This window comes from Eretmochelys imbricata, chromosome 8, assembly GCF_965152235.1.
Source record: "Eretmochelys imbricata isolate rEreImb1 chromosome 8, rEreImb1.hap1, whole genome shotgun sequence".
NCBI classification, from domain to species: domain Eukaryota; kingdom Metazoa; phylum Chordata; order Testudines; family Cheloniidae; genus Eretmochelys; species Eretmochelys imbricata.
Window position 1 is genome coordinate 33,813,220 of NC_135579.1, and position 19,479 is coordinate 33,832,698.

Sequence of the window (19,479 nt, forward strand, 5' to 3'; positions counted from 1 at the left end):
CAGATGACCCACTGCATTTTACAAAGCCCCCCTTTGAATAGATTTAACAAAGTAGGCATGTTCTCAATTCCTCTCAAGAGGAATCTTCTAAAATCTGTATAGGCTTTTACGGGAGCTCACTTGGAGATGAAAGTAAGCAGCTGACCTGACTGCTCACATTGACTAACCCAATAGTGCTAAAGCTCCCTGCTGGAAACTGGCAACACACGGGGGTGGGAGGTAGGAGCAGCAGCTCTGAAGTGGAGTAGCTGAGTGAGCAGGCTTTGCTGTTAGTAGAGGAAAAACTATCTTGGTTTGTGGGGCAGAAGGGAGGCTAGCAGCAAGGGATGGAGAACACTTTGATCCAAAATCTATAGCTGAGAGAGCGAGAAGTCTAAGGAGTGAGCACAGGGAAATTTTGGGGGGGAAGACCGTCAGGATGAGATGCTTGTTGGGGTCAGTATCGACAGATGTTAGAGGAGGCAAGGAATGGGAGGGTTTTCCAATTGGGATGAGAGCAGGGATTAGATTTACCATGAAAGTGAAATCACTGCTGGGCACGTGGGAAGGAAGAAGTTTGGGAATGGACAGGTTGGGATGGGTAATCCGTACTTTGGGGGAGTTAAAGTATTAATTTGCAGATTGTTAGTCAGGAGCCAGCTGATACATTGTCTTGCCTGTTCATAGAAACTGGACTTTTGACCAAGTTTCAGTAGATAAAGGCTTCTCCATCACCTCACTTTGCACTAGGTATGAAGTGTCCTCCATTGTTTGTACAATTCCAAGAACTGCACCTAGCCCAGACAAGGAGGAGACATTTATATGAACAACCAGTCACATTCACTTAAGTTTGTTGTGTAAGTGTAGTAATGAGGGTATAAACCCCCATTCTTCATAGCAATAGCCAACTGACGGCCTGGAAGAAACTTCTATAAGTGCAAAAAGCCCCATGATGCATAATTTCTTATGGAGCCAGTGATGCCTGGCTCCAAGCAGGATATTGAATAGATAAAGCACTGGTCTGAGCCAGCAGGACAATTCCTACGTTCCAAGAAGAGCATGCAAGCACTAAGTAAGAAAAAAGCAGGAAGAACTTTTCTGAATGTAACCAGGACTAAAGCATCAATGAAGCTAGTTTCAAAAACATGTATGGTGTTCAGGTTTCCAGTTTGCTCACATTCTTTGTGCCAGCAGGGGGTCTACCAACAAATGCCACTTCACCCGGATGCAACTAGCCAAAAACCTCAAGAGAAATTAGACGCTTTTCCATTTTTATTTTAAAAAATCCAGAACAGATCCAGTAAGAACAATTTTATTATCAGGGAAGTTGTTTTACTATACGCAGAGAACAGACATGGTATGGAGCAGAAAGCTTGGACAAGCAACGCATGTAACTTCAATGTGGCCTTATTTAAAAGGAATTAAGTTACAGCCAAATTAAAGTAACCCATTCTCCTTCAGTACAAGGATACTAAGCTAGCTGCAGATTTAACGTTCTCTAGCAACGTAGCTGGCCCTGCCACTGCTGAACCCAGGACCTGTTACAAATCAGTTCACAAGCACTTGGCTCCACGAAGAGGATACATAAGGACTCCCATCCTCACCCCAGAATTTGTGACATGGTTTCAAACCTTTAAACAAATTAAGTATACCACTTCGTCAAATGTTAGGAGTAAATGATGAGTGAATCCCCCAACCGCTCAGTTGAAAATACCACAGGGCTCAATATTTAGAACTTTGTCTAGCATGAATTAACTTTCATGAAATGATGATTCATCTAGTGGACACATCACTAAATTTATACATTAAAGAAATTATATATAGAATACTGCAAAAACACAGTAAGACTGAATTCTGCCCATTCCTGCTCAGGAAGGTCCCTTCGCTCCCAAGCTTCAGAATTTTCACCCTCTTCCTGCTGCAGTCTGTGCGCAAGAGTGACATTCTACTGTTTCTCTTCCTTCTGGTCCCCAGAACTTCCACCAGAAGCCTCTCTCTCCGATGCCATCTGTGAAAGACACTATCTGTTAGTTACAGAACACTACTCCCACAGAGATATCCTGATAGCTTGGAAGCAGCTGCCCAGATTTCTTCTAGACTGTCTTTCAATGTGAGAAGAATATTGTGATCAAAGTCTAAAGACCAGATTATTGAAGGTATTTAGGCACCAAGTGGGAATTTCAAAAGCGACTAATACCCACTGAAACCAAAGGGAGTTAGGCACCTCAGTGCTTCTGAAAATCTCATTAGGGCCTAAATACTGTTAACAATCTGGCCCTAGCTGACCATTTTAGACAGAGCAGTCAGGAAGCCCATGATGAGTCTCTAGCATCCAGTGACTATGCACAGAAGTTTAAATAATGTTTGCCATCATTTTAGTGGTTTTTAATAACTGCATTTGAACATCTGGACATAGTATCCTTTCTACGCTCACTGAAAGATCTACATTCATACTTCTGCTAGGAGGTTTTCCTGATGCCCATTTATCTTGATGTATAAAAAGAGTCTCAAGTATTGCTTGTCACCAATCAAGAGCTTTGTAATGACTGTTTCGACAAGGTAGTTTTACATTAAAAAGTTATACGTAATCGGTGGCACAGATCAGCAGCACAAACAAAATGCTACATAATATTGAAGGTCAGACTTCAGAACTTCTGTGATTGGCTGGACAGCTCATGACGTTGTGCCAGAGGAGATGTCACTAGTGCAACAGCTGCCATTTAGGGGAGTTGACCTGTGGCTTCGAGCTACCCAGGCATGGACAATCCTCTAAGGCTTCATTTGGATCAGCTCCCTCTCCCTGTACAAGCACCAGTGTGATCCACAAGCCCTGCACACCCACCTTTTTGTATGCCATTTCAAAGAGTTTAAGGGACGCCTGTTGCAGGCTGGACGCAGCCTGTCTGATGTTTTCTCCTGTTTCAGCATCTTTACGAGCCAGCAGCTCTCTCATTTTAGCAATCTCCTCCCTCAGTTTGTTGCACTGTAAACAAGTTACAAACAATAGTTACATTGCACTTAGTTCATTAAAACTGAGCCCTTCCCTTCACTTCCACAATCCCCTCCCAGCTCTTGCCAAAAGGAGTGGACTTAAGTCTCAGATTAAAAGTCTGCAGTGCCTAGTAGCTTGTCCAGTTCCCGGCAGGCATGTACCCACATCACTTAACACACTACAGCTGCACTAACTGGTCACCTTGTTTGCAGTCTCAGCAGAGAAGCCAAGGATTGAAGAAGCCCCAGAGACAGAACTGCCCCCTTTGGCTGAAAGCTTGCCTCATTGATACCTCGAGTGACCTACTGCCACCACAGAATCAAGGGGAGCAGAAAAAGCTGCTCTTCATCTACCCATCTTTAAAACTCCACCAGAAAGAGCCACAAAGCAGAGTGTTCAATGCACAAAGCCCCTAAGAGTTTCCTCCCTTTGTTGTGTGTGGGAGGAGTGGGGATGCAAACAAAAGCAATATAGTCCCATCCCATCCCTACTGCCATCTGTCAAACCTTCCACACAATCTGGCACTTCTCTGTCAGACTGGGAGTGCGCTCAAGAGGGCAGGATTGGCGATATGAGGTTACTGTGGGACAGCTGCACTGACAGAGCTGTGAGGGCGTGGGACACTCACTCAGCCATGTCTAGAGGCAGAATGTGGGCAGCCACTGTCAGTCCTTTACTTTTAGGCCCACAGGTTGGAAGGAATACTATGTTCTTGAAGCCTTGTATAACAGATTTCCCTGCTCCAAGCAGGCCACGCTCCTTACAGTGCCCATTATCACTGCCCCTCCAGTCTCCCACAAAGCTGATGATGGGGTTAAACATGTTTCCCACGCAACTTCCCTTCAGAGGCTAAGTATGTAGTCTCTTGCCTTCCCAGCCCCTGCTAGGCTAGAAAACAAGTTCTACGCTCTCACTGGGCTACACGAGCACCTGGCGTTTCCACACCCATGTTTTAAAGAGAAGCCCAGCAGTGATCTGGGTAGAGCCACTGAATCTTAATCCAAGGGTACTTGCCAAGAATCTCCAGCCTCAGCCCCTCCTAAAACCCCAAATTACTCTTTGTGTTTGAAGTGGATGCTTTAATACTTTTGCAGCTTGTGAACTCAGTTTTAAACATAGCTTTTGAAACGAAAAATAATGCAGAGATGAAGCAGTCACTGAACAGTATTAAAACCCCTCTGACACTAAGCATCTGACTCACTACAGGTAAAGGAAGGAAACTAAGTTAAAACCATTTAAGCTGCTCCCAAGTTCCTGGGTTCTGTACTTGCAAGTTCACCCACTGCTCTGAGACTCTCAGGACAGAATGGAAGCCTTCACTTAATGCTGATTAACTTACAGACAAAGAAAACTTGTTTCGTACATTCAGTGTCTGAAGAAAAAATTCCCTCTGAAATCAGACAATCCTCCACTGTACGAGTGGGACAAAAAGCAACCAAGGACTGTGCCTACCTTCCACTGTTAAGAATCCTTCATGTATTCTGAAAGTCAACTTCTCTAGCAAGTTTCAGCCACATGATATTTTAAACAGTTAAGAATCCCTGAGAGGTTATATGCTAATCCATTCTTCACCTGAGAGGGCAGATACTGTAGGGAACTCTGGCCCCTTTAACAAAGGCATCAGAAAATACCCACCTCATCTGCTGGCAGCTGATCCTTAAACTCCTCCATCTTGGATTCTGTATCATGGATGATCCCTTCTGCCATGTTGACAGCTTCGACACGTTCCTGGGCAAATTGACAAGTGGGTTATTTTTGCACACCAGGTTTTCTGGTCAAGACATGCAATACCTACTAGCTTTCCTGGTTACAAAGATAACCAGCATGGGACCTGCTGCAGTGCTGCTTTACTACAGGTAGATGAACCGTGTGGTCCATTGCTCAAGTGCGTTAATCCACGTGGCGGCATGAACTACTGCACTGCTGGCAGTCTCAGACAGAGCAGGGCTGGATGTTCCACCCGTTTAGGAAAACGCCCCACAAGAATAATGCTGCAAGGTGCAATGGAGTTGTTAGCAAAAACAAAAAACACCCACCTCCTTTATTTTCTATTGGTCCTCATCAGTGGTTCAAAGTTCACAGCACCTAATCTGAAACCACCACCACCCAAAGCACCTGAGCTAGTACACCCTGCAGAGGCCAAGAGTTAAAAATGGGAACTGGAGAGTGAACTGCCCTCAGCCAGGAGTGGGTCACTCCAGATCACGGTTTAAGCATGTTAGCAGGCAGCACAAGAAAGCTTGTACTGCTGTCTGTGGTGCACCCAATCTGTGGAGGGGTGTGTCTCCCGCATTTCACAGCTGTCATCTGGGCACCTGAAACCACCAACACTAGTTCAGTGGGTTAGGAACATAAACAGTGACAAGACAAGGAGATGGGGTGGGAATGTTCAGAGCACTCTACACAAGCCCTATGTATCCACAAAGTCTACCCGACAGACAATACATGAAAACAGTTATGCAAGGAGCTGGCACCTCTCAATAGTGTATTTTGCACATGTAACTCCCAAATGCCAAGGGATCAAGAATCTTAGGGTTTCAACAGAGGTCTGAAGCAGAGAAGAAAAAGCTACAACTCCTCTTAAGAAAACTCAGCTCCTTTTACAGAAAGCTACTCGCATATTCTATCCTTTGGTCTATACCAGAACCTCACCCTTCTGAGGATCAGAGATTTAAAAGTGTTGCCAAAACAAGATCACTAGTTCTGTAGAGACGAGAACAGTGTAAAGCATCTACAGTGTGAATTTCCGCAGTCTGTAAGCATATGCTAGTGCCATATCCTACAGTATCAGCTGCTTAAATCAATGTTCTATATTTAGTAGAGCAATTCATTATAGTTTACCCTCATTAAATCAATTAGTCCTAACCATTAACCTTATGAATATTATAGATTGGATCACTTGAGTGCAGAAAGCATCATTTCTTTTTGACTAAGGAGATGTGGACTGTGACCAGATATTCCTTGAGGGAATGGTGATCTCATGTGCACGGAAGGCATAAATACCAAGACTCAGATGAGATCTGGCACTCAAGATGCTGGAGACCAGGCTTTTAACATGTGCACTGCAACTGCCCACTGAAGGGTGTGCGTGTCATGGGGGTTCGGACCAACATTTTGGTTTTGTAAAATTTAGAAAAAAAACACACACAACAAAACTTATTTCAATGAGTTCAGTGAAAACAGCTCCCTGCTGTGTTTGCAACTAAAGATGCAGCATTGCATTGTTCCAGGAGAAACTGGAAGTGAAAGTGGTAGGGCTAGCTTCACTATCCAAGATGAATTAAATGTAAACATTCAACAGCATCCGTGGTGAAAAGTAGATTCAACCAGATTTTAAAATTTCAGTTCACATATTAGTAACAGGTAGGGGAATTTGTCTATTTATAGCACAACCATGTCCCTTTAATTCTTTAGAAAAGAATTTTTAAATACTTGGTTTGTAAATATAAGGTCAGCTATTGAACAGAGGCCAATAAGCTGGGTATTTATATGCCTATATTTTCTTGCAGTTAAAGCCAACTGCATGTAGAAATTTAATAGGGGGACAAGTGGTTATCTAGGCATCTAAAAATCCATTTGCATAGGCAATTGCACTCATTGCACATGCAAACATAGGCACGAGTACAATGATTACGATCTCTTAATCTGGCCTTTATATGTCAAGCCAGAAGCCCTTGGAGTAGAGTGCAGTTTCATAATATGGAATGGAGATTATTGACTGGCTGGTAAACTACCCATTAGAAGAGACCACAACGACCACCACCAAGTTACCTTTCTTCGCCTATCTTCCTCTGCATATTTCTCTGCATTCTTCACCATGTTCTCAATGTCATCTTTGCTGAGGCCACCAGAAGACTGGATCACGACTGCATTAGAAAATAAAGTACAGTATTAAAAAATGCTGCTTTGTATTTTAATCTCTTCTCCTACAGTAAAGATCCAAATACTCATGTTCTTTTGAAGAGAGCTCCTACATTAATGCTCCAGACACACCAGCTAAGTTATGTTGCTAGGGATCGTTTCCTTGTACTAATGAGCTGCTAGCACAAGGCATGTATTTGAGCCAGTGCAATAGTGACTCCTTAGAGCAGTGGATTTTCAAACTTTTTTTCTGGTGACCCAGTTGAAGAAAATTATTGATGCCCGTGACCCAATGGGGAGTGGGGATGAGCGGTTTGGGGTGTGGAGGGGGCTCTGGGCTGTGGCAGGGGGTTGGGGTGCAGGAGGAGGTCGGGGCTCTGGGTGAAGGAGGGGGCTCTGAGTTTGGGGGGCTCCGGGCTGTGGCAGGGGATGAGGCTCCGGGCTGGGGTGTAGACTCTGGGGTGGGGCCAGGGATGAGGGGTTTAGGGTGCAGGAAAGGGCTCTGGATTTGGGGCGGCTCAGGGCTGGGGCAGGGGATGTGGGCACGGGTTTACCTTGGGAGGCTCCTGGTCAGCGGCACAGCCGGGGTGCTGTCCTGGCACTGTGGACCACTGTGCCCCGGAAGTGGTCAGCAGCAGGTCTGGCTCCTAGGCGAAGCCGTGCAACCAGCTCTCACCTACAGGCACTGCCCGCCCCCACAGCTTCCATTGGCCGGGAACTGGCCAATGGGACTTTGGAGCCGGTGCTCAGGGCGGGGGCAGCACATGGAGCCCCGTGGCCCCCCTGCCACAGAGCCGGACATGCTGCTGGCCGCCTCCAGGGCGCAGCGCAGTTGGAACAGCCTGCCTTAGCCGGGCAGCATGGCTGACGGGACTTTTAACAGCCTGGTCAGCAGTACTGACCAGAGCTGCCGCGACCCGGTGCCTTACATTCCAAGACCCAGTACTGGGTCATGACCCATGGTTTGAAAAGCATTGCCTTGAGAATGCTTAGTATAAACATAAACTAAGAGATCTGATGAGAGAAAAGTGCAGATCCCCAATGACTTTCCTTCCTAGTGCCGCATTTACCATTTCTCTGCTCTCATGAGAGCATTCAGCTCTTGGGCTCAGAGAGCAATCCTTGTGCACCTTGAAAGCAACAGAATGCTGAATGGCTGCAGTTTCTCACAAGGTTGCTAGTAGTCTGCATTATTCTAGTTAGTGTGCCTATCTACGGAGACCTACTAGAAAGTACAAGGACAGAACAGCACTTGGAGAGGTTTGGTATAATGGACAAGACAATAGCCTGGCAACTCAGATAAAGATTGTGTTCCCAGCTGTGCTAGATACCCTCTTTGTAACCATCTGCAAGCCACTTCACACTGTTCTTCAGTTACTCCATGTGGAAAGTGAGCCTGTGTATATGGCCCTCAGGCCAAGGGGGCATTCTGGCTCGGAATGCAGGAGGAGTCTTTATCAGGCCATGGAGTTTCCTTTCACTTTTGGAGAGCAGCCCAGAGCAATTCAGAAGCAGGCTACAAGCCAGTTTCCAGCCACACTCTCCCTCTATTTCCTTCAGTGACAGAACTGTAGCTAGCTTTCAAATAAAGGCAACTTAATTTTTTCCTACTGCTGCCCTGTGAAAGCTGCCTTGTTTGAGCAACATTACAAACTACATTTCAAGTGGGGTGGCGTAATGCAATTTCATCGGAAAGCAAGGGACAGACGTCATTGGACATTTTACAACACTTCAGGAAGAGAACCAATTTTAGGTCTTCACCTCAGTAAGCACTTAAAATTTTTCACAGAGTATTCTAGGTGACAGTGAGCCTAAACCCTAAAAGCCTAACAATACTAGTCTATTTCAAATGAGTCAGAGATTTACAATGGGATCATGGTTGCAACCTTTGTTATATGCTACAGATAGCTAAAGGCTGGTATAAGAACCCTGGTCCTCCATATCCTGTTGGGCACCTGCAACCAGCTAATACAAGGCAACAAACAGCGCATGCTCCTGCTCCAAATGAATTTGGTGTCAATGAGGTGTTTTTTTGTTGTCAATAGCAGCAGGACTGAGCCCAAAAATATTCACCAAGATGATTAAAGCAAGTTTCTAATTATGTTTTCTTCAGCTATAACCCGCAAATTCCTCAAGGAATTCCATACCTCTGGAATGAAGAGGCAATACGCCATTTTTGAATGAAGCAGAACACACTGGAAGTCAACAAATCATCATAGGGAAGTAAGTGCCAAATAATGACAATTTTTCTTCAAGCTTTGTAGAAATCCAGCAATCCAGGCTAAAGAAGTTCTCCAAGCCAAAGTTATAGAGGTCTAAACCAGTGCTTGATGGTTACAACAGTAATTGTGGAGGCAATATTGCTTCTAATATTTGATTGTGTTATTAAATAAACACAGTGACCGCTTCAGCTCTCCAAACTCCCTGCAGTTTAAAGATGTTGTTTCTAGGCTACCAGAATCAGCTGGTTATCAGGGGAATATGCCTTAAGCACCTGGGTTTTAAAATTCTTGTGGCAGAGTGGTTAGTACATTCTTAGTACTGTGCTTGTTTGATCAGATGCACTCTTCATGCTATGGGTGCTTGCCATTGGCCAGGTGTCTTGCTAATTAACCACCTCCCCCTAACACAGCTTGGCACACTGATGCTGTCCCATGACTAGACAATAAGCTGCTAGGACTATTAACATATGACACTAGTTTCACAGATGGACAGTGTGCCAAGGTGCATAGCACAGCAGACCAGTGGAAACAAGCTCCTACCTGGTCCAGGGTTCCCAGTCACTTACCTCCCTGCTCAGCCCCTTCCTTTCTCCCCAACCAAAAAACAACAAGAAACAGAAGTCTTTGCCCCAAGTGCCTCTGTGGGTAGGTAGCTTCTTGGAGGTGCAAGGGAGCATGACCTACAGCTGCTCATCTGTCACTGTCAGGGGACTTCTCTTCTGCCTACATCACTGCATTTCACGAAGTGAAAGAGTCAGGCTGCTTTCAATGCAATTTCATCTGCTGAAGAGAAGACTTAAAAGCTAGCCTATTTCCCACCAGTGAAAAGTCTCAACAGGGACTGCTCGTGTACAGGGCTCATTTTAAATGGAAGTTGGGCAGCTTTAAGGTAGTAGATGAGGGTCAAAACAGCCACTAAAGCCCTTTGGCGGTCCATGCCGAAATAAATGTTAATGAATGATCCAGGTTATTGAAGGGTGCAGTTTTTTACTGAAGTCACTGCCACTGACTCATACCACTCCACTCCTGCATCACCACAGGCTCCGACTGTGCCCCACGCCACCCAGTTCATTACCACCTCCCACTAGCTGGCTGTTTGAGAGCTGAGAGACAAGAGCACCAGGGGCAGGGCACACACTCTGCCAGTAGGGAGAATGCAACCAGAGCTGGGTGGCCTGGGACAGAGCTGGAGACCAGAGCTGATGGGGAGCCTGGCACATGGGTGGAGTCTGTGCCCATGGGGGAGGCAGAGACTGGGGGGGAGATCCAGTCCAGGTCCCAATGCCCCTCACAGCCGCAAGGAAGGGGCTCTGCCATTACAATCCCAGCTCTAGATATGCCTCCCCATTGGAATGAGTTCATCCCAACTCAGGGCCTGGCCACAATTAGATTGGCTGTGGGAGGTGGGAGCCAATGTTAAGGAAGCAACCAGAGACTGGTGGTGAAGGGTAGAGCCCGGCCCCTGCTTCCGTGATGGAGAGATGATTGGGCCATTAGGTGGCACTGCAATCTGGTGTGTGGGCTCCTGCTCCCAGTCCTGGGCTCCGTTTGCCCTGTATCCCATGATTCCCCTCACTTTAAGCACAGTGCCTGGTGCTCAGATCTGAGTGGGCTGGGTGCCAGCTGGGTGCACCGCAGCTCACTTGTGGCTACATCTCTGCTGCCTACTGGCAGGCCAAATAAAATGACCTGGTGGGTTGGATGTGGCCACCAGCAGCCCATCCCTGGTGCTCAAGGTTTAACACACTGGAGCGGATACCATACCTCCTGGATAACTGGTAACAAATATAAATTGTCCTACTTCTCCCTTCCCCGTATTTGCCTACTTATCACCCTTACCTGCTGTGCTATGTATGACTCTGATTGTAAGCTTTTGGGGGGCAGGGATCCCATCTATTTGAGACATCTAGCATACTATTGGGGGTCATACACTCAGAGGTTCATACCGAGTAGCCAAGCATAATTCCATAAATTTCCTTCCCTTCACTATAAGGGAATGCACAACAATGATAGCTGCACTTACTTTGCTGTTCGCGTCCCGTCCCTTTATCCTTTGCTGAAACGTGAACAATGCCATTAGCATCAATGTCGAACGTGACCTCAATCTGGGGCACTCCCCGTGGAGCTGGAGGAATTCCAACCTGGAAACCAGAAGTGCTTAGCCATTAGTTCCCCAACAGATGTGGGCTTGGTATCGAAGCCTTCAGTGTTGTGCATATTATCTTGGTGAACTGCCAATTCAACTAAAACAACCTCAAAGCAGATCCCAGGATATGCTTGTCAGCAGTCGTGACAATTTAGTGGTATCTGATAGACTTAATGGGACAGACCTAATTTAATGCAGCAGCAGACTTCTACCCGGAAGCTGCCATAAATGTCATAAGAAGAGCAAATGCTGTTTTACAACTTAATGCCAGTAAGTCACTTTCCCCGTCCCATGCACAGTAACAAGTTCAATTTTCTTTAGTTAATTACTTGGGTCTATTCTGGGGAGAGCCAGGCCCTGCTTGAGGCTACCACGTTTAAATGGTGAGAGATTCACCATGCTTCAGGAGATACAAACCCTTGCCTTACCGGAAGGCTCCTTCCGGCAACTGGATTTAATATTAGAGATGTCAAGCAAGAAGAAGCGTCTTAAGAACCTGTATTAGCTTCAGGCGGTCCTGATACAGTACAGCCCTATTCAACATGACCGCTCTTGAAATTAAATCAGAAGCATCCATACGGATCAGGAGGACAAATACCTGTACAGGCTGATTATGTATGAAGAGAGTGAACTACTCAGCCACACTGAACTGCAGCAGCTATGTCCTATACACAATCACCCCTTGAAGCACGGTAACTGCTGTCTAACACAATCTAGGCTGCTCCAAAGGGACTTGAAGGGAGTGGGTGATGGGCCAGCTACCGGCTGCCTCAGGGACAACTGTGAAGCAACATGGGATCTAAGTACTGAGTTATATTTGGCAACAGGATCTAACATCCTAGTTCCATGGGTACCAAAAAAAAAAAAAAAAAAATCAATGCCTCTAAGAGCGTATGGCTACTGAAGGCAGGCGGTCAGTAAGGCCTACTGATTTACGAGCCTGGATCACTTTGTGCTTTACATTTGTGGGGCAGGTAAAAATCAAATGGCTTCTGTTAAAGTCCCCACTTTCAAGAGAAGCGGGGAGGGAAGGGGGGAGGTTCCAAACAAAATGGGAGGCTTGGAACTTACTGCATAAAGGTAGTTTAAAGGTTATGAACATTTTGTGCAAACATACCAAAGTGAACTGGCCAAGAAGCTTGTTGTCAGAAGCCATCTCTCTCTCACCCTGGCATACTTTAATCTCCACTTGAGTTTGCCCATCAGCTGCTGTAGAAAACACCTGTAGAAGGGTGAGAGAAACAGAATATTTGACAGCTTACAACCCCTGAATTGAACTACTTACTATACAAGGACTAAAGGACAGGGAACAGCATGAAAACTTGGAAGTTAGGCTGGAGGGATAAAGAAATACTTTAAATGTGTATTTTCCCTCCATGCCTCACAAGCTTTTTAATACAGTGAAGATTCTAAGGCAAAAAGATAACGATTAGCAGGCGAGATTTCAACAAAGGCAGTCAAAGTGTTTGTCTGGGAGTCAGAGAGAAACAAGAAAATGAGCACTGGAGCCCAATCTTTTCAGTATCCCTGCAAGATGGGGAGAGCATTCTCTATGAGTCCAGACCAGCAAGGGCAGTTTTGGCCATGCATTGTGCTCAGTTATATTAAGTCTCTGCACTAGTTCTCTTCAGAATGATGTGCTGACAGTAACATCATAGCACAGACACATGGCCTGGTTCTGTCCCAAGACAAAAAGCTCAAGAGATTTCTCACCTCATGCTTCTAAAGAGGGGGGAGGGAAGTTGAGTTTACTGGGGTGAAAGCTACCTCCGCCCCGACAAAGAAGAGTTACTCACTAATTGGCCTCATTTTGTGTTGGATTTCAGCCTCTCCTTCCACCTGAATTCTGTCTAGGTTTTTGGGTGTGGAAAGGAGAAGAGACTCGTCTGGGATTCCCTGCTCTCTTCCCCAATAGCTGCATATTGCAGTGACCCTCATTAGCTAGCTGAAGAAGCCTTCAGCCTCTGATGGTTGTCAGAGAGCAACACAAGGCATATCCTCTCTCTCTGGGGCAGAGGGCTGCCTTAACAGGGCTCCCAACCCTTGCTGTAGTGAACTCATCTTAGCCCTGAGCCCAGAAATGCTACCACTATTAAGCCAGCTGGACCTTCACGGTGTGTTCAATTCCAAACGCCCTTTACCTATTCCCCATATTGGGTGTCCCACCTTCTCCCTCCCCAACCGTAGGATCATGCCCATGCTGCTACCTCTGCACATAGTGCTCCTCCAGTCATGCTACCACAGGCAGCAGAGTGAAACCGTTAAGCTGTTCAGTTTCGTCGGCTGGGCTATGAGGAAAGCACTGAGTGGCATGACTTTGACCCTCCTGGGAAACATGGATAGGGAGAAAAAGCACACTGATCACAGTGTCCCCATGGGACTTAAATACAGGGAAGGGGCAGAAATAGAACATGGGGCACCCAATGCCTGCTATTGTGCTGTCCCTAAGACAACAGCCCAGGAACTCCATTAGAAGCAGACAGTTGCCACGATGTTTAACCTCACCTGGCTCTTCTTGGTTGGAATTGTCGTGTTCCTGTTGATGAGCTTAGTGAAGACACCTCCCAGCGTCTCAATTCCCAAGGACAAAGGAGTCACATCCAGCAGCAGCACATCGGTGACATCACCAGCTAACACGCCACCTTGAATAGCGGCACCAATAGCAACAGCTTCATCGGGATTAACTGCTTTGCTAGGAGAACGGCCAAACAGATCCTGCACAGTCTGCTGCACCTGAATGAGTACAGAACACAGCCGACGTGTAGGGAACTCCTGTTATCACAGCCTTGCTGCCACAGCCCACCCCATGGCATAATAAAAAATGTATATGAGGAAGGAACTCCTCATTATCTGCCCTCCAACCAGCTGACACTTTTGCCGTTCCCTTCCCCCTACCCCTACTACTTCTGCCATCCAGTGACGTATGAGACTAAGCTTCAGGCCCATGACTGGCTCCTACTCCCCCCATCCCTCAATTTGCTCCTCCTAGCACCCAGCTGAGTGGATTCAGGTGCACCCATATTTGCCCTACACCTACATCACCTAGGAGGCCAAAAGACAGACAGCCCCCTCCCCTGGAATACTGTTTCCAACCCAGATAGCCAGCAGTGAGTGACCCAAGGAGGGGAATGGAGAACACTAGCCCCCTGCGAGTTCAATACTCCCACCTACACTGACCCCTAGCTCACCACACAGCAATAACACAGCAACATTCTGCTCGAGCAGAACAGGGATCACTTATCCCAGCTGGGCACAAGTCAGCATATTCCAGGCTTATTCTCCCCAGTGCCGGGACCAGCTCCGGGGACTGAAATGCAATAGCAAGCACAGAACCATGGGGCAGGCTAGAAAATCCACAGAAAGGAGAGGACACACCTAATCTTGTTTAGTGTATTAAAGAATAAATGAAGCCATATGAAGGGCAACAATGTCTCCAGCCCCTTAATGTGGTGTTTCAGAAGATACTTTGCGCTCCACCTTTTCAGAACAATATGCTGATGAATTTATCAGATCCATGGCTGAAGTATCAGGACAGAAACTCAGCTGGGTGTTTGAAACACCCTACACGGCTCTCAATTCCACTCCAAGGGGCCCACCTTCACCACTGAGATTTTAGCTGATGCTCACAGGTCCTCTGCATCCCAAGCTGCGTTTGTGGAGCAGCCATTTTCTGGACAAGCGAGCACTGAGCTCCTGGGGAGCTGTGAGCACTGCTCCAGCTCATCTGCCCATGAACACTCCCTTGATACAGTGAAACACACAGGAAGACCATATAATTAACTGGAAATCTTCCCCCTAGGGGGCATGTTTTACAGTACAAGGGGAAGTATTACTTCTGATCACAGACCTGACGTTTCCTGGAGCACTGGCTGTGTGAGAGCAGTTTCAAGTAATGTCAAATTCCACCCCAGCAGTGGTGTGAATGGGATGGTGTGAACCACCCAGCAGTGGTGTGAACTGGGCAAGATGCAGTACAAGAGGGAGAAAGCTACATTACTGTGTGCAATACACAGGTGCAGATTTCGGTATGGCTGTGCTCAACTCAGCCTGCAGTTAAAGCTTTGAGTGAGAGTAGTCGGGGAAGCGTTATGTAACCTTGCAAGGCCACATGGTGCTAGAAAGGTATAAATAGGATACTGACATTTAAGTAGTGTCTTCCACTCCCAAAGGATTCTCAGTATTTCAGGAAGGGCTTCCCCCACCATGGAAATAAAGCCACAGTGTATAACACTACATAAGAGACTCAGACAGAAGGCTAGGAAAATATTATGCCCAGTTTAAACTGCCGGGACCTTAGTAAGGGAGGATGCAATCACTGGACTTTGGCCAGGACAGTAGCTTTTAGTGACTTCTGTCCTGCAAACCTTACAGTCATTGAAACCTCAGAGTATGTCTACACAGCATTTGAGCACCTGCAGGAGCAGCCTCCCAGCCCTCATCAACAGACTTGGGTTAGTGGGGCTCCTGCTAGTGCTCTGAAAGCAGCTGTGTAGCCAGCGCTTTGAAGTAATCACTCCCAGGCAGACTCTTCCCACCAGGGTACTCTGAATCCTGGATGGCTGTCAGTCACAGTAAGATGGTGATAACATCTGAAGAGTACCACAGCACCTACAGAGTAAAGCAGTCTTTACTGTTCTCCACAGACTGGGAGTGAATAACTGAGGGTACATCTACACAACAAACAAACCCATGGCAGTGAGTCTCAGAGCGAAGGTAAAGTGACTTGGGCTGGTGCTGCAAGGCTAAAAATCGCAGTATAGACATTTGGCCTTGGGTTGGAGCCTGGTCTCTGAGATCTCCCCGCCACACACTGGATTTCGGGGCCTGGGCTCCACACTGCATCTCTACACTGCTATTTTTAGCCTTGCAGCACAAGTCCATGTCAGTTGATCCGGGCTCTGAGACTCACTGCCATGGGTCTTTTTTTTTTTGGCTGTGTAGATGCACCCTAAGAGACCTCCAGTAGCAGCATAGTCCACATTCTTGAGGACACCCTTGCACAAGCATGTTCCCCACTGACTTCAGGGGAACTGAACAGTTCTTTTTGGAGCTTGGAATCTGAGAACACTAAATCAACAGCAGGTGGGTCCTAAATGTTCAAGACTTTGCATGTCAGCAAAGCAAGTCTAAGTCACCTGCTGGTGCTTATCACCACAGTATACAAGAGTCAAGTATATCTAGGTAGCCAGTGCTAAGAGCATAAGGCCAGTGAAACATGCTCATCGCTTATGCCAGGGAGCAAACACATACCCAATTATGCATTAACAGCAGGTGACAGAATGACTTTGCTGACAGCCAGAACAGTGAACCTACAAGATCCCTAGATGGCAAAGCTAAGTTGACAAGAGGGGGTGAATTCCACAAAAGTCACAAGTCTGGCAGCAGCATACTGACCACACAGCTGTTCTCACAGGCTAGAGAGAAAGCCTTAAATTCTTAAATCTCAACAGCACTGCTTGTGTTCAGTCCACATCAGGCAGCAGGAGCCAGGAACAGAAATTTGTAACTCCTGCCAACTCTCACTGGTCTTGGGAAGGTTAACTCCATCAGCAGTATCTTCCAGACAGACCCATGGATCAAACACCAACCCAAGGAGGGAGTAGAAATTCTAGTCACATGAGCGGCATGCCTGATCATGTCACCCCTACCCACTCATCCTGCTGACTATATAGACAGCCCTTCACCTACAGCATCGCCAAAGTTTCTGGAATTAGGACTTAGGTCCCCTTTAAAATGCTTTTGTGCAACACAAATAAAAGTGACTCAATCCTTGGACAAAGGTGTTAAGTGGTGTGTGTCACACAGGAACATGCCATACCTTAGGCATTCTGCTCATGCCACCAACCAGAATGACTTCACCAATGTCGCTCTTGCTGACTTCAGCATCCTGCATGGCTTTTTGGCAAGGTGCTACTGTCCTCCTGATCAGATCTGCTACAATCCCCTCAAACTGGGAACGACTCAGCTTCATGTTCAAGTGCTTTGGTCCAGAAGCATCCATAGTAAGGTAGGGCAAGTTAATGTCCGTCTGCAAAACAAGAATTCACTGGTTATTAGAAGCAGGGAATCAAGCAACTATATGAGGCTTTCAGTGTTGTCACAGTTCAACAGATAACTGATCACTTACAGATGAAGCCAACAGGTTTCTGTAAGAATACCTTTAGGACTCTTTTGAAAAACATACTGAGTTTTTACACATAATTTTAAGATTTCTGTATATCTTTACCCCATCCCCTATTGCCTCAGTTTAAGGAGGCTGGTCACCTTTTATATTAAGGTTCCAGTTACAAATGGCTTATAAAGGATAAATTATTAATGTTATAAGCAGGTTACAGACATGATCTGCTTATGTTAGATGTTTATAACCATGGCTATAAGCAATCCATTGACCCATTAGACTTTAAAAATCTAACGATTGACATTTTAATAAATGGTTAATCAGTTAACTTATTATAAACTACATCTAAACAGAAACTTAACATTAAGTGCAACCACAGAATCTCTATGGTTAAGACAAATCTCATGTATTCTACCCAGTTTCTTCAGTGGTGGAACTTTACTGTACATTTACCTTTTTAAATTTTATAAAGCTGAGTCAGGCCCTGTTCACAGTAACTTTGCAGAGCTGTGAATTGTTTGCTGTAACCAACATGTGTAAACACACAGGAATGGGAGTCTAGAAACAAAAACCCACTAGCACCTTATTACATGCAATGTTTTTTATCAAGAGCTTCACATTTCACATCACAGAGGTTAAAAAAAATCGAAGTAGAAGAAAGTGACAAAACCCTGTAAGATAGAGCACATGCATATTTTCTGTTAAGAGAGTATAGAAAAATTCACCAAATAAAAACACATTAGAAATGAGGGTTTTTTTTTAAATACAAGACAGCCTACTCCACTGGGGTTAAACATTCAGCAACAACAAACTGTTTCCTCACAAACCAAACAATCTCTATTTTATAACATTTATGCTTGAGAACAAAGCCAATTGAACATTTTAAACAATGATTTCCATTTAAAGTTAAGCACCAGGCATTACAATTTAAAATGCTCATTTTCTCTATTTATGCAAGAGGTTTAAAATCCAGTGTCCCTGCTTATAAGTCCATTGCACTAATTTGAAGTGAGGCACAGCAAAACAGCAGCAAAAGTGCTGAGTCATGCTGACACTACAAATCACTGCAAAACATTAATGCCTCAACACACACACACACACACACGAACTTGATGGAGAAAGTTTGCAAAATCAGAACGGGTCCCTTGTTATAGACTAAAGCCAAGCTCTCTCCTCTTAAATAGCAAAGTCAATAAAGTCATATCAGAAGACTTTCCTGAAGGCTCTTCCTTATTTAACTCTTACTGGTGCAGTACAGAAGCATTTTCTGGCAGAATGGTGTGTATTTTCTAATGTAGTGTATTTTCTTTCTCCGGTGAGCTGGCAAACCAGAATCTGTTATGCCCTTGTCAGAACTATGTATCCATTGTGACTGACCTAAGGACCATGCTTCCTGTGATCTCCCCACTTTGCCAAAGAAAACTCCCACTCAGAAATAACAGTCCTTAACACTATTCAAATCCTGGAAATTGGAAACAAAGACTCGAACTCAGACACTGTCTAGTTGACTTCAACAACATTTAAATGAGACTGCTCCCTTCAATGAAAAATAATTAATCATTAGCAACGGATAAAGAGAGGGGTCTGGAAGCATCTGATAGGTGAAGCAGAGGGTGGGGGAAGCGATTCTTGGAATCTGCTCTCAGTGTCTCGTGACTAACTCCCTTGTGTGCAGCTTTTAAAAAAAGAGTAGTTTTTTTAAAAAAACAGATTTTCTTCATGATGCAAATAAATGGTTCAGTCAGTGATTACATTTAAAACTGTAAGATTTTGAATAGCTAGAAGTAAAGCCAGAATGTATCAGAAGCAGGATTATCAGCAATTCAATTCCTTGATGCCCTCCAGAGTTCTGGAATAAGTAGCATGCAGACATGAGAACAAGGTCAGATATTCCTACAGGAGAGAGAGGACATATTTTGGGGTCAAAGCTAACAGGATTAATATTCCTATCCCGGAGGCAGAAACTGCCACTGTTGTCCTAAGCCTCAAGCAATTACCTTGCATCACCTAACAGATGTTCAGTTTTCTCTCAGATTGTTAATACCAATACTAGCTTATCAAAGCATTTCCCCCATGATGTCCTTTGCACATACTCAAGTTTGTTTTATCAACCCAAATTACTGCCTTCGCATTTGGCTGGTCTTTTACCTGTTAAATAAAA

General features: G+C 45.4%; 1 protein-coding gene and 1 non-coding gene across 2 annotated transcripts in view; both read right to left on the reverse strand.

The window, feature by feature from the left end:
* Positions 1-1,275: 1,275 nt before the first annotated feature.
* Positions 1,276-19,479, reverse strand: part of HSPA9 (heat shock protein family A (Hsp70) member 9) — a 32,090-nt gene continuing 13,886 nt past the window's right edge. The window contains exons 10-17 of the mRNA XM_077824064.1: positions 17,019-17,228; positions 13,706-13,933; positions 12,318-12,422; positions 11,078-11,195; positions 6,743-6,837; positions 4,607-4,699; positions 2,822-2,962; positions 1,276-1,987 (exon numbers count right to left, since the gene is read on the reverse strand). Of these exons, the coding sequence (XP_077680190.1) occupies positions 1,925-1,987; positions 2,822-2,962; positions 4,607-4,699; positions 6,743-6,837; positions 11,078-11,195; positions 12,318-12,422; positions 13,706-13,933; positions 17,019-17,228 (1,053 nt within the window). The 3' untranslated portion in view covers positions 1,276-1,924. The remainder of the gene's footprint in view (positions 1,988-2,821; positions 2,963-4,606; positions 4,700-6,742; positions 6,838-11,077; positions 11,196-12,317; positions 12,423-13,705; positions 13,934-17,018; positions 17,229-19,479) is intronic.
* Positions 12,791-12,861, reverse strand: LOC144269714 (small nucleolar RNA SNORD63). The gene has a single exon (XR_013347019.1). It is a non-coding gene; the product is annotated as a small nucleolar RNA SNORD63 (small nucleolar RNA).